Source organism: Numenius arquata, chromosome 24, assembly GCF_964106895.1.
Source record: "Numenius arquata chromosome 24, bNumArq3.hap1.1, whole genome shotgun sequence".
Lineage (NCBI taxonomy): Eukaryota > Metazoa > Chordata > Aves > Charadriiformes > Scolopacidae > Numenius > Numenius arquata.
The window spans coordinates 4,067,970-4,081,942 of record NC_133599.1 but is presented as its reverse complement, the minus strand read 5'-3'; the positions used below and the strand labels follow the sequence as shown (position 1 = coordinate 4,081,942).

The 13,973-nt window shown below is 58.0% G+C and overlaps 1 protein-coding gene across 1 annotated transcript in view; it reads right to left on the bottom strand.

Moving 5' to 3' along the window:
- The window catches only part of ITPR3 (inositol 1,4,5-trisphosphate receptor type 3), a 42,755-nt gene that overhangs the window by 28,139 nt on the left and 643 nt on the right, over positions 1-13,973 (bottom strand). Inside the window, exons 2-3 of the mRNA XM_074163333.1 lie at positions 6,532-6,602; positions 2,705-2,826 (exon numbers count right to left, since the gene is read on the bottom strand). Of these exons, the coding sequence (XP_074019434.1) occupies positions 2,705-2,826; positions 6,532-6,602 (193 nt within the window). The remainder of the gene's footprint in view (positions 1-2,704; positions 2,827-6,531; positions 6,603-13,973) is intronic.

Here is a 13,973-nt window from a genome sequence, read left to right as displayed (position 1 = left end):
TGCGAGTCCAGACCTGCTGCTGCGGATGTGGCAGGACGGGTGCCCACCAGCCAAGATGCCTCAAGAGTGAATTGCTCAGCACTTCTCGCAGCCCCTCTCTCCAAAACCACAGAAATTTTCCATGCGGTGGCTCCAGCGGTCGGAGGAGGGATGTTGACATACGTGGAGCAAGGCAGGAACCTGCTCCTGCAGCAGGTCTGGGAATGCCAGACAGATGTGCCAACGGCACCAGCCTGGGCAGTGCCAGCCCAACGTTCCCCCACAGCTGGAATAGAAGCAGCGGCGAGGGATGGAGCTGGGAGAGCACCTACCCTTTCCCATCCTGCTTGTGCTCCCTCTTCACTTGAGGGCAGAGGAATTGGGAAACACAGCTGGAATCACAGCTCCACACTGGGAGGATGGGGCAGCCAGTCCACGAGTGCCCAAGGAAGCGATGCTGTGGCTTTGAACACGCCTGGCACACACTGTGGCAGTACAAACCCTTTGCTCTTTTGAATGTTGCCACCACTTTAGGTAACTCTGTCCCCACGCAGCTCTGGGTGCCACCCGGGGACATGATCATCCCTGTGGTGGTGGGTGCTGCCATCAGGAAAACAAACCTGCTGCCAAGAAACCCCGCACTGATGGGGAGCTGGGAGTTTAAAAACAACCCCATGGAGCAACACAGCTCCCGCAATAGATCCGGCACCGCGGTGTGTCCTAAATCTGCGTCCAGATCTGAGCTCCTCCCTTGCTGAAAGCCTGCGGGGCCGGGAGTGGGAACCGTCTGCCCTGAGCACACAAGCCCATGGGGGCTGATGTTCCCAGCCCATCCCTTGGATGGGACGGGGTCTGTCCCCAAGGCATGGTGGGATGGGGTGTCAGGGACGTGAGCACGGGGTGGGCAGCCCGAGAGGGTGCAGGGAGGATGCGGAGACACCAGCAGAGCGGGAGGAAAGGCTCCACAGCGTGTCTGCACCGCGTCTGTCCACACCTAAAAATTAGTCAGCCCAGAAAACACCGAGCCTTAAACCCACTAAAAACAACACTGCAAGAGCACAAGCTGGGAAAGGCAACCGCGGGCATCGCGGAGAGCTGGGCAGGGTTTCTCCGCGCCAGACCCGGGCTGCTTCTCCTTCGGGAAATTTATCTCTGTGAATTGGAAGATGTTTTCAGCCTGTGGGAGACACCGATAAATCGCAGCCTGGAGTCCAGCGTCCTGCCAGGACGTGCAGGGGCTTTGCAGCAGCTCGGGCAGCGCTTCTCAGAGAGCTCCCTCCCTGCGCTCGGCTCCGGACGTGCGGGAGCGTTCGCCAAAAGGGCAACACCGGGAGCAGCGGAAAGGAGCAAGGAAATGACAGAATCTCTTTAAGACAAATCTTAACCAAGGTGCAATCAATCAGGCTCAGAAATGAGCCTCTCTGTCCAGTCGCGGCCAGTACAGCTGTCGGTATCACAAGTCACAGTCTAACTGGAGCGGGAAGATAGTGTTTCCATACACCAGTGACTGCGTTGGGCTGGACATGGCAGGAGGAACGGACCCTGCCCCAGCATCCCCAAACCGAGCCAGGACGCCCTGTCCCGACACCACATCAGACCTTACTCCCTAAAAGCAGAACCGGGGTGGGGGGGGGACCTGCGGGGCTGGACTTGAAGCCTGATGAGATGATTTAATGAATCCCTCCTGAGCTTCGTTTTTATGAATCATCCTGAGGGCCCCGCCAGCTGTCTGAGGCGATTATGCAATGTTTAACATGGGCCTTTTCCAAACCTCATGGAAGTCAACAGGAGCCTTTCTCTTCCACAGCCCTTTGGAGCAGGTCCGGGCTCCCTCCTCCACGCCAGGCACCCCAGGGTGCTGCAGGGGGTGCGGGGCTGGCACAGCACCTCTCCCTGCTCTGCCATGGGCTCCTCTGCACAAGGAGCATCAGAAGGGCTGAGACAACAAAGGCTGGGCACAGCGGCGAGGATGGAAAGGCAAGTGGACATCACCCCTCATCCCAAAAGCAGCACTGCAGCCCTCCCTTCCTCTCCCCGCCTGCTCAGCCCCCCAGTATCCGTCTCTGCAGGTCTTCCCTGGGACATCTCCTTTGCACAGGGAGCAACAAAACCATCTGCGACTCTTTGGTCACCGGTGTATTCATCCTGCACTGTCACAGCGTGAGCCAAGCCTGGCTGCCCCCCGCTGCGCTGAGGGCACACATGCTGGCATGGCACGGGAGCTCCATCAGGAGCCTGTGGCAGGATCCAAGGTTCATTGCTTCTCACATCAGAGGCCAGATAAGAGCATCCCCTAAGAAGGGTAACCCAGGGTGCAGCGCCCATCCCTGGGGACCAGTCCATCCAGGGACCACAACCCTCAGTCCTGCAGGTGCCAGCACAAAGCACCTTACGGACCTCCTATCTCAACCCCCTTATTAGACACCGTATGCTATGACTAATTAACAGCTGAGGGCTACAGGAGCCGTTCCTCTAGAAAAGGTGGCTGTGGCTAATGGCCCATGGTGAGGGGAGGGCAGTGGCTCAGGAGACAATAGAGCTGAGCAGAGGGACACTCTGAGGACAGCAAAATCCAGCACGCAGGCTGTTTTCTGCAAAGCAAAACGTACCAGGATATGCATGGTGAGAGGTTCGGGCATCATCACCCAACCAGCCCATGGGGACTGTCCACCTTGGGGACGATGATCACGCACACCCACTCCCTGCCCCAGGGAGTCCCACTCACCTGGAGCTTCTGCAGCAGCACCACGTCCGCGATCTTCTCCTTGTCCTGCTTGGTTTGCTTGGCCTTCCAGTACTGCTTCTGGGCCGAGTAGCGGTTCATGGGACATACTTTGAAGAGGCAATCTGGGAGGAGAGGAAGGCAAGTGTGAGGTTGCAGCAGCCACGTGGCCACCAGCCAGCAGGGCCAACGTCACCGAGGGGCAGGAGTGAGCACCCCTCCAGGACACTACTCCCCTCCCAGCAGCATCACTGGGAGATGGTCCTCCTGACACACATCAACTCCATTTGCTGCTGGGGGTCCAAGGGAGACCTGGCCGGGACTGGTGGAAGGTCAGGTCACCTTCTATTAGCTGGTGGATTAGTTTCAAATCAGGGCAAATAATGAGTCCAGGAGTTACTCCACTTCTTGGACTTGCGGTTAGAAGTGTTCCCATTGGAAATGGCCGTGCAATTTGGGAAGGAAAAGTACTGATGAGGCCCAGCTGCACCAAAGGAGGAGAGGATCCTGCCGGGAGGGAGAGCAGCCAGCAGGACTTGGCCGCCGTGAGACCGGGACGTGAGCGGACATCTCCACGTCTCCGTGTTACCCCTGCCCATCGGACACCCCGGGACAGCAGGCGGCTGTGCCATCGGGATACGTTGGTTTTTCAAACACGCTGCTGTTCTCCTGGGACAGCTCACGGGAAGCTGCAATTACCAGCTGGAAGCGATGAGCAAAAACGCTCCTAAAATCTGTATGTCAACAGCTCCTTTCAAGTCTTAAAAGAAACATTTCAGGGACCTGGAGGGCCCAGTTTGCATCACAGCTCTCCCAAACACTCACAGCGTCTCCATGTTCTGCAGATTGCCCTGATTTGCCTGTTTTTCCCCGGGATGGGGGGGGGGTGAGAAGTGCAGACACCCAGATCCAGGGTTTGGGAGCTGAAGCAGGAGAGCAGATGTCTGGAGACGAGGAGGCACTTACATCTCCCAAACCCTCATTGGGGGCTGGAAGCCGGACGGGGCCAGGGCAGGAAGGGCTCTGCAGCCCAGATCGCCCTAATTACACCTGAAATAGCAGCCCAGAAACTTTAGACACACACAAAAAAAAAAATCATTTCTATCTCTGGCCCCGGTCCCAAGCGGCTGGCAAGCATGTATTTATTTACCTGGGAGTGACGAACAAACAAGCGCAGAGCACAGTTCTCACCGGCTCAGGCTGCTGGGGAGAGGCCAAGTTTCACATTTCGTTTTACAGGTCTATTTGCTAATGGCACATCCCGTGTGCCAAGGAGGCCGTGACACCGGGCTTTTCATCGGGGGAGCGAGCGTAGCTGCTGCAATGCCTGGCTGCCTTCTCCCACTGCCTCCCTGCAGGGCCACAGGAACACCCGGGGCCACCTGCAGCACCTTAAATCGTTTTCATTAAATTGCTAATTAGGTTGCAAAAGGATCTGGTACAAAGTAGAAATTGCGGGGGGGAGGGAGTTAAAAAAAACCCAATGTAGCTATTAAGAGATAGGTGCAAATCAAACCCCTGGCTCCAAGCACGCCCTGACATCCCCGTCTCAGCGTTAAGCCTTGTTGTGCAAGGAGGGAAACTGAGGCACGGAGTCGTTTGCACACAGAAAGTCTCCAGCAAAGTTTTTTTGGAAGCCAGAGGTTTTGGCACCCGGGTCTAAGCACGGATGATTTTTTGCAGGACGGCTGGTGGGCGGAAAAAGAGGGAAGCCGAGGAAAGCTCCCACGTCAGCGCTGCCCAGCGCGGGACTGAAGCACTGTATTTGCTATTTTTCCTGATGTGCCTGGATGCTGGGAAGAGCCTTGCGGGGGAGAGACCGCAAAGAAAAGCAAATAACGGAGAGGTGCCAGGCGGCTCTCGGAGGGCAGAGCCCTGGTGCGACGCAGGGCGGCCGAGCCGGGTGTCCCCTCGCCGCAGGTACAGGCTCCCGGGTGGCTTTTGGCATTTCAAAAAAACCCCGTTTGGACCTGGCTGGGGGAGAAGGGTCCCATTTTCTCACCGGGAAGCCAAGCCGGGCCCCGGAGCGACCCGAGTGCTCCTCACCGCAGCGCAGGATAGGGCAGGGTCCGGCCACAGGATATGGGGACGGCAACAGCACATGAAAATCCTCTTAAGCCTCTTGCTGCTGCCGCAAGCAAAGAGCAGCAGCCCGTTGTTTTTACCTCCCTCGCGGTGATGGCTATCAAGAAGGCAGACCGCTACTTTTCCGGCCATTAAAACAAGCGCCTGGATATCCTGATAGGGTTTGCATGGAGCAGGGCTGAGTCTAGACCAGACCTTCGCCTGGAAAAGAGATTCAACACCCACCCGTGGCCAGGCAGGGAGACGGCGTGGCTGCTGGGATGAGGCTTGCACTGGCCACCCCATGGCTGCTCCCAGCTCTTCCCATCCAACCCCAGGTGAAAGTCTGCCGATGGCTGGGATGGCTCCGTGGGCTCTGCAGGGCTGTGGGACTCTAGGGAGCCTGTTGGATGTCTTGTTAATTAGCCCCATGTACAAATTAGTGGCAACAGCCCCCACTGAGAGGCTGGTCACTGCTTGGGTGGGACCCCTGTGGGGAAGGGTGTCTGCACAGCACCCCACTGCAGGGTGTTAAAGCCACCCTGAGAAAGTAGATGGAGGCATGAAGCAGAGTGGCGAACCAATATTTTAAATGATATTTTTAAAGGGGACCTGAAATTAGAGTAGCTGAGATGAAAGAAACAGCTGCCCTACACCAAACCACAAATCACGTAACGCAATCACTGGTTTTGGGGTATTTTCTCAGTGCACACTCAGCTCTACGTACACTCCCCAGCTCTATGTTCTGGGCACTCGAACCCGACCGGGACACTCTTTGGGACAGAGCCCTTCCCCTGTTTGCATCGTGCTGAACACGTGGGGCAAAACCACCGTTTCCCGGGTGCAGCGAGGGCAGAGATGCGTCCCCCGGGCTCAGCCCAGCCCTTTGCTCCCTGGGGACCCCAGAGATCGAGGCCACCTCACCGGCCGGCCCCAGGGCTTCCAAACGGGGAAAGCGGGAAGCACGATCTGCTTTTCCAGGCGGCCTGTCCTGGCTTCTCCCGAGCGTTTCCACAGGCCAGGAGCCACCCCGGCTTCCACTGACTCATCCCCTTTTCCGCCTGGACCTGGCCACGTTTGCTCGCTCCTGCCCGGGGCTGCCCCTCGCCCAAATGGGAAATAACGAGCGCAGCCCCGAGCGCCGGAGGAGATGACACAGCCCAAAACGTGATGGCTGAGGACAGATCGGGATTTACCATCGCTCCCTAAGCCCTGCCTGCCTCATAAATGGGCGACTTAATCCCCCCGGCTCTCTCTGTGGTGCAGCCAAGCACAGCAGATGCAATTAGTGCTGAGCGTTAACAGACTCGCCTTGAAATAGTTTGCCTGTTGCAACCGCCCCTACATCTCTCCCCTCCTGTTCCTGGCTCCTGGTGGGTAGACATCCAGCTGCCGGCATCCCTACAGATGCATTTGGGGATGGTCAGACCCATCTTTGCAAAGGGTGGCTCCTGGCCACCCTTGCTCCTTAGGGCTAGATTTTGGGGTTCCAAGGACCATTCCTCCAGGGAGGTGGTTCCAACAAATGCATAAACGCCCCCAGAGGCAAACAGAGGAGGCTAGGTGGTTTGGCAAAGCCACAGAAACAAGTCTACAGAGGCTGTTTGAGATTCCTCCAGGCTCCTCTGCAAAGAACAAGCAGCACCTCCCAACCCTGGGCTAACTGGGATGCCTGGGACCGTGGTCCCCGTCCCTGGAATGGATGCTCAGGGCCAGCATCGTCCCCGAGGCTGCTCACGGTAGTGATGGAGCTGCCCCAGTCTCACCTCGAAACTTCTTGGGTGGGTTGTCCAGGTCACCGGCGGCCGGCTCCACCACGCAGCGATCGTCCACCAGCCTGCGCGGGGACAAAAGCAGGAGCGGGGTGTCAGCAACAAGGAGACGACAGTGGGGCTCGAGCGGAGCGGAGCGGCTTCGCCACAAACCACAGCGCTGCGCCACTGTCACCTGCCCCAAAGCGACAACATCAAAAGCTGCATCTCCTGTTTCCCACCCGTTTGCACTCTATAAATACTTAAGCACAACAACGCTCGGCTCGCGGGGCAACCAGACGCTTTTGGGTGCTTGCTCCGAACACGTCGCCCCTGGTTCACCACCCGCCATTTCTTTCAACGTGTGTTTTTCATCCCGGTCCCTTGGGACAAAGAGCAGCAGACGCAAATCGGCAGGGAAGAAACACGGTGCTTGGTGTCAGCCGTGCTCCCGGGGCCTTTGCTCAGCGACCCGTGCGGGAGGCTCTGATGCCCGAATCCTGCCTTGCCCAGCTCCCGACTGAGCCGTGTGTCCCCCCCTCCCCAGCACAGTGCACTGGCTGCGGCGTTATTTCACTCTTAATCTGACAAAAATATGATGAATTCAACTTTCATGCAACGGTTCTCCATCTCCGGCTGGGAGCTCGCCCCACCGGGACACGGAGGGTGTAGCTGCTCCAGTTGGAGGTGGCAGACCCCCCCTCTCCCCCAAACCCAGTTATTAATTATTATCTGATCAGAGGTGCTGGCTCTGCCCATCAGATGCAAAGGGCTGTGTGTCTCCTCCCTGCCCACCTCTTTGTTTTCCTAGCGTTGAGCAAAAATCCTGCGGGTTTAGCCTTAGGTGCTGAGGACCAGTTTCAGGTCAGATGGGATGCTGCTTTTCCAAGTTACCGAGACCAGCAAAGCAGGAGGTTCTGCTCAGCCCCCAAAGCACAGAGGGACCAGCATCGCCCGAGGGGCTCCTGGCGCCGGGGCCACCCAGAGCTTGTCTGCACGGGCCCGGCAAGGCTTTCAAGGGAACTCGGTGCTCCAGCGAGACAGGCTGTACCCGCTCGCCCGCTTTGTCCCAGCGCCTGGGAAGCCATGCGGTGAGAGAAACTACACTCCTGCCCCGGGCGAGGAAGTGAGGAGCGTGTCCCCACCTGCGGAGGATGAATTCAGGCAGCGAGTGGATGCAGGAATGCACCCACGACGCCATCCCGGGAGGGAGCATCCATCGTGGGGGCAGCTCTGTCCCTGGGACAGGGGGAAAGATGCAGCCTGGAGAAACCAGGCACACGTATGTGACATGGTGGCGAAGGGCACAGCGGAGCCCGTGCTGCCCCCTCTGCTCCCCAAGGGACTCTCGACCCCCCCAGCAAACCAAACAGCCAGAGCGTCGCAGGAGATGGACACGCTGCGCTGCGAAGAGCTGGCAAAAGCGACAAGATATCCCGTCTGCAGACCCAGCCTCCTTCCCCCAGCCCAGCCGTCCTCCGGAGGAGGGGAAAATTCCTTTCAATAGCTCGGCAGAGAGGAATTTGGCCTCGGCGCTGATGGATTGGGATCCCGGGGACCCCAGTGCTGCTGTGCCCTTGGCAGCGGAGACGAGGGCTGGCACGGGGCTCTGGACACCCGGCGCTGCCACTGCCCCAACACCAGCTCCCTGTGCTCTTTAAAGCTCCCTGAGGGTGGGGGAGATTAACCTTAGATTTCAAATAAAGAGAGAAAAGCAATTTCTCAAATGCTTTTGCTTAAAAACAATTAGCAAAGGCCTAGAAGATTGCAAAAAAAAAAAACAAACCCCAAACCCAGGAGGTTTCAGAAAATACAGGGTGAGCTGTTTGCCAGACTTTGCGAACACTCGTGGTGGGCAGCACAGGCGGTTTTGGGCTCCTGAGAAGGGGCTGCCCAAAGGCAATGCCTTTTCCATGGGCCACAACAGCAGGGAAGGTGTCAGGCATGTTCCCAAACTCCTGCGGGACACGGAGCCTCAGGAAGGCAGGGAAAGAGGTAAAGAGAGGGAAAAGCCAGAGCGGAGCAGAAGCAGCGGTGGAGAGGGGCTGCACCACTTGTCTCACCTCGCAGGAGACATGCAAAGCCTCAGCCCAGCCCCGATGCCACTTGTAGGCGGTTTTGATTTCTATAACTTATTATTTTGATGGGGGACAGGGAGGAACAAACACTCTCGATGCGCCCGGGAGCGAAGACCACTGAAGGCTGAGCCCTGGCCGATCCACGGAGCAAAGCACCAACCCTCAGCACGTGCCCAGCTCCCACCAGCGCAGGGGCTTCAATTCATCTGTGCACTTTAAAAGAATAAAAATCCTCTGCCGTCGTGGGTAGGGGTCTCCGAGGAAGCGCCTGGCCCATTTTCAGTGCCCAAGTGAACCGTGCAGGAGCCTCCCACCCAGCCCAGCTCTGCCTGTGGCATTCGCCTCCCGCTTCCCCGTGCCCGGCGTTACCGCTCCGCCAGGCAGGATTAGAGACACTGACCTGCCAAGCTGGAAGTCTTAATTAGTTAACGATCTCAAGGCAGTTTCAGCATCTCTAATCCTAGGATTACACACTCTGCAGGAATGCGAAGTGTTATTTTTATTAAACTGATACTCCAGACTAACATTCTTCAGTGAAAAAAAAATAAATCACTGAAAATAAAAGGATTCTGACAGGGTGGACATGAGTCACCTGGGGGACTGCTGGGGCCAGGATGCGCTTCCACTAATAACCCACATTAACGCGGCGGGATGGGGCGAAGCGGAGCTCCCTCTGCCATTAGAGCAGCAGGGATGCGGGGGTGCCCGGAAGGCAGCTTTCATTTCTCAGGTGTTAATGAGAAAAAAAGGGGCTGTCGGCATCCGAGCACCTGGAGGAAGATCCCGGGCAAAGCATCAGACTGGATGCGCCCATGAAAATTTTCACCCTTTGCCTTTGCAAATCACCCCAGGGGAGCACGAGGGGCCAGACCCTGCTCATCGATGAAGCCCTCTCCCCGCAGCCCGGCAAAGCGCGCGTGAGCATCTGGTTAGTTTTAAGCCGTGCAAGTCATCACAGTAGTTCCAGTGGGGTTTTTCCGCATGCTTTTTAAATAAATTAAATAAAGAAAGAAATAAAAATTGAGCACAAAGTGATTCCCTGGCCCGGGGCCAGCCCGCGCGCTTGGCCTCGAGCGAGGCAGAGCCTTTGCCGGAGGTCAGGGGAAAAGCAGCTCATCCAGGGCTGCGATCCGCAGCGGTCGGACACCCCGAGCCTCCCCGGGGACGACGGCAGCTGGGGCTGACGTGGAGGCGTTGCTCCTGCAGCCAGGACCTGGGCTGGGGAGGAGGAGGAGGAGGAGAGAGCCTTCCCCGGCTGCGGGGCACCTCGGAGTGCCGAGGGGAGCTCCGGAATGCCATGGTCTGGGGGTGCAGGGGGAAGGAGGGCTCTGGGAGATGGGGAGCCCCAAGCCAGGCAGGAGCATCCAGCCACAAAGCCCACCAACCCCTGGAGGTGAGGATGAGGAGGAAGAAGAGAAGGAAGAGGAGGAGGAAGAGGAGAGCTCGCTGTCGGGCACAGGGCTGGATCAGCCACTCTGGCTCAGGGTGCAAGACAGGCAGTGAGCCCGCAGTGGATCAAAAAAAAAATAAAGTGAGTGAACGCAGGGAAGACACAAAAATGCAGCTTTTCCTCCCACCATCCCAGCGCCGGGAGGAGGAAGCCGCTCTTGGCCTCGCGTGCTTCTCCTCCCCGCAGAGACGAGTTCGTCCTGACCTGGCAGAGCTGGAGTTACCCTTTAACCAGCTGCGTTCCCCTGAACTGCTCCACCCTGCAAATCCACCTGCAATCACAATTGCAGCTATCAAAGGGGTTATTTCACCTTAAACAGCCAACTGCTGTGTGGGCAGGTGTGTGGCTGGCCCTTCCCCTCTGCAAGCCCGCAGTGCTGGTCCCCGAGCCCCCAGCCGGGTCTGGGAGCCCCCCGGGGATGGCAGAGATGGGGCAGCACATCCCCCCACCAAGCCCCCCCCAAAAAAAAAGCTCTGCATTTCTACTCCCTTCTTGTTCTGACTATGTGGTGCTGGTTTATCAGGGACACCAGATAAGATGGGGACACTCACGACAGCCGTGTCTCCCAGGGCTCACAGCATCACCCCATCACGCCGGAGCAGGAACAAAACCACGGTCTCTGAGCTCCTTTCCTTGCTTGGCCGCTGGTTTGTTTTGCCTGAGTGATCCCCACAGGACACCCCACATCAGCTGCTCCCCCCATCCCAGACCCAGTCCCAAAAGTTCCCTGTCCCCAAGCACAGATCTCCCAGGAGTTACCAGTGATGGTCCCAAAGCTGCGCGTACAAGCTCCCTGCAGCGGGATGCCATGTGCCATGCCCTGCTCAGTGCCACCACGTCCCTGACCCACGCGGCTGCTTTTGACCCACAGTCTCAAGCTGCCATCTCCTCGGCCACCTTTAATTTGCAGCAGTGAAGTCGGGCAGCCCTGCGGAGCCCTTCCCCACCTCCTGGCCGAAAGCAGCCTTGAGTGGAGCCGAGAGGGATGACCAAACCACCCCTGGGTCCCTGCATCTCACAAACTCCTCCTGGCCACCTTCCCATGTCCCCCAAACCACTTCTGGCATCTCCGATACACCCACCCCGTCCCCCCCATCTCCCCAAAGGGACCGCGTCGCTCCTGCAGGCAGCTCTCACCCTGCCTTCCCGTGGGACTTCTTAAGTAACCTCCTCCTTTTGGGCTGCCTTTAGCATTTTAGCTACTTTGGGTATTTTGGCTCAGTGTTCCCCTACCTAGCCCAGCGCCTGAGCGCACAGGATTACTCCCCACCCTTCGGCGGGACGTTTTTCCTCCTTAAAAGCAAACGCCCACTGCAGAGAGGGTGTGCGGGAGGAAGGCTTTGTGCCCCTGGGAGCCTTCACTGGTGCTATTCAAGGGGGGAACTGGGAGCAGAGGAAGCTCAGCCGGGGGCTACAGGGCTCCCTCCACCTCTGCCACCAATCCACTCCTCCGTCCTCAGCAAGTCTGCTGTACAAAAGGAGGAAAGCCCTTCAAAAAATAAAATAAAATGAAATAAACTGAGACTTGGTGTTAATAATGGGCCTGATTCTGCTTCCGTGCTGCTTTTCAAGGCATCCCAATGTCCTGGTTTGAGGTAAAACAGAACCGATTTTCTGTTCAGTGATTTTACCTCTCAGTTAAGACTCTTTTTAACTAATTGAACTCTCTGAGATTAATGGCATATTAGGGGCCAGCCCAGCCGGAACATGGGACACCTGTATGAAGAAGAAAGCCCAGTGCTGTGCGAGTGGCCAGTCCAGCCCCCAGGTAGCCCCATGCACCTGGGCTCAAGGGAAATCTGCCGCTTGCCTGGCAGAAAGAGCCTGGCAAGCTCCTGCAAACGATGGCACCCATCCCTCAGAAGGCAAGGGTGGCAAGGGCAACCAGCCCAGTCCTGGCCAAATCCCTTCTCTTCCCATTTCCCCACAGCCCAGGGCAGGGCTTCACCCTGGCACCGGGGTGGCTGGGCTCTCAGCCCCCCTGCTTCTGGGCCAGACCCCACCAGTGACAAAGCGCTGGGATTAATGGGTTTAAGGCAGAGCAGGAGCAGCAGCAGAGCCAGGCAGGAGGCAGCATCCCCAGCGCACATCCCACATCTTTCCCCGCGCTCTCCTCAGACCCCTTTCCCTTTCCTCAGCCTCTCCGGGCATTCCACAGATGCAGCTGCAGGGATGCTCGGTACAAGCGGCTCCAAACTCCGCTGGGCCTCCCATCAGCGCTGCATCCCGAGCACAGACGGACAGAGCCCCATGTCCCACAGCACCACCGGGCTGGGATTTAGTTGACATTCACACCTGCATCACCCAGGACACCCCAGAGACCTCTTTGTCTCAGGAGGAGCTCACTGCCCTGGCAGGACGCTGGCACGGGGATGTCACAGCACCAGCACATTGGGCAACATCCCTTAACGTGACACTCCACATCATCCCATATAAACAGAGGATCCCACTGCGGACCCTTAGCGATCCCACAGCCAAAACCAGTCCCTCTGGGAGGAAGGATGGAGGGAGCGCTTTCCGGCAGCGTGCTCAGCACCCAGCGTGGGGCTGGCAGAGCCATTTGCCTTGCAAATGAGCTAAATAGGGTCCCAAGCTGTGGCAGGAGGGCTAGGGAGAAGCACTCTCGGTGAGTCACCCAGTCCCTTATCGCAGGAGTGATTTAAGGTGTGGTTGGGTCTCCCAGGTCGCGGGGCACAAGGGAAAACAATTTCAGAGGGCGGGAAACAACCTGGAGAAAGCAGAACGCGGGAAATTTGGGCTGCCCAGCAAAAGCCGTGCTGGGGCCCGGGAGAAGAGGGTCTCCAAGCAAGCCCTGCTTTTCAGACGCTGACAAGTAAGTCTAGAGAAGCACCCTGCTGAAAAAGGGGGGCCTGGGATCCAGATTTGTGAAGGGATTGGAGCTCCAAAGAGTCTAAACAACTCTTAATTCAGCTCCTGGTGTGCCGTCGGGACGTGCTGTGGGGGCTAATAACCAGTGTCAGGTCCCAGCAGAGACCCCTCCGGACCTGATTTCACAGCCAAGGCTGCAGCCCCTGCCTCGGGACGGCTCCGGCACCGGGAGAGCAGGCCAGCTACCAGGACACCTCTCCAATAAAGGACCCTGGGGATGCCCTCCCACTCGTGGGCACAGCCAGGCTGCATCCTGCACGTGCAGGACCTTCTGCCCGACACCGTATGGTTGCAGGGACAGGGATTTTGTGCCCGGGTCTTGCACCCACTTGCACCCAGCAGCCCATTTCTGAACAGCATCCCGCAGCCGACCGGAGGAAGGCTTTGGTGGGCATTAACCCAGCGGCTGCTCGTGCCCAGCGGTGGGTGCGCGAACATGTGTAGGCGAAGGTATGTGCGTCTCTGGTTATACATAGGCATGTGGGAGCAAGTGCATTCATCGCAGATTATAGAGCCGGGCAGCTCCTGCCCCAGGAATCCCATCCAAGTCAGCATTCCTGGCTGAGCTCAGCCTCTCCTACAAGCAGCGTGGGGCAGGCGTGCTGGCGCAGACCCACATCCACCCGCCCGGGGCTGCGGGCAAGGTTTGGGTCCCTGCTTTGGGGTAAGGAAAAAAACCCACCCGTGCTCGGGGGCATCCGGCAGTCCCGCCAGAGCCCTCCCAGTGCCACAGGGCAAGCACACTCCTGCCAGGAACAAGCGGATGGAGAAGGGCATCTCTGAAAGTCTTACACCCATCCAATGGTTTGGGTTGGAAGGGACCTTAAAAATCGTCTTGTTCTGACCCCCCTGCCATGGGTAGGGACACCTGGCTTTGGCCTGGGTTTGTCTTGGTGCTCCATTAGCACTGTTGGCTTGCACCGGAACAGCGGGGACAAGGGACAGGTCCCTTGATTCCCTGCTCATCTTCCCAGGACGGGCTGCAAGATCCCCTCACCCATGCTGACACGTCCAGGGGGCTGCAAAGAGTTGGCTCAGCC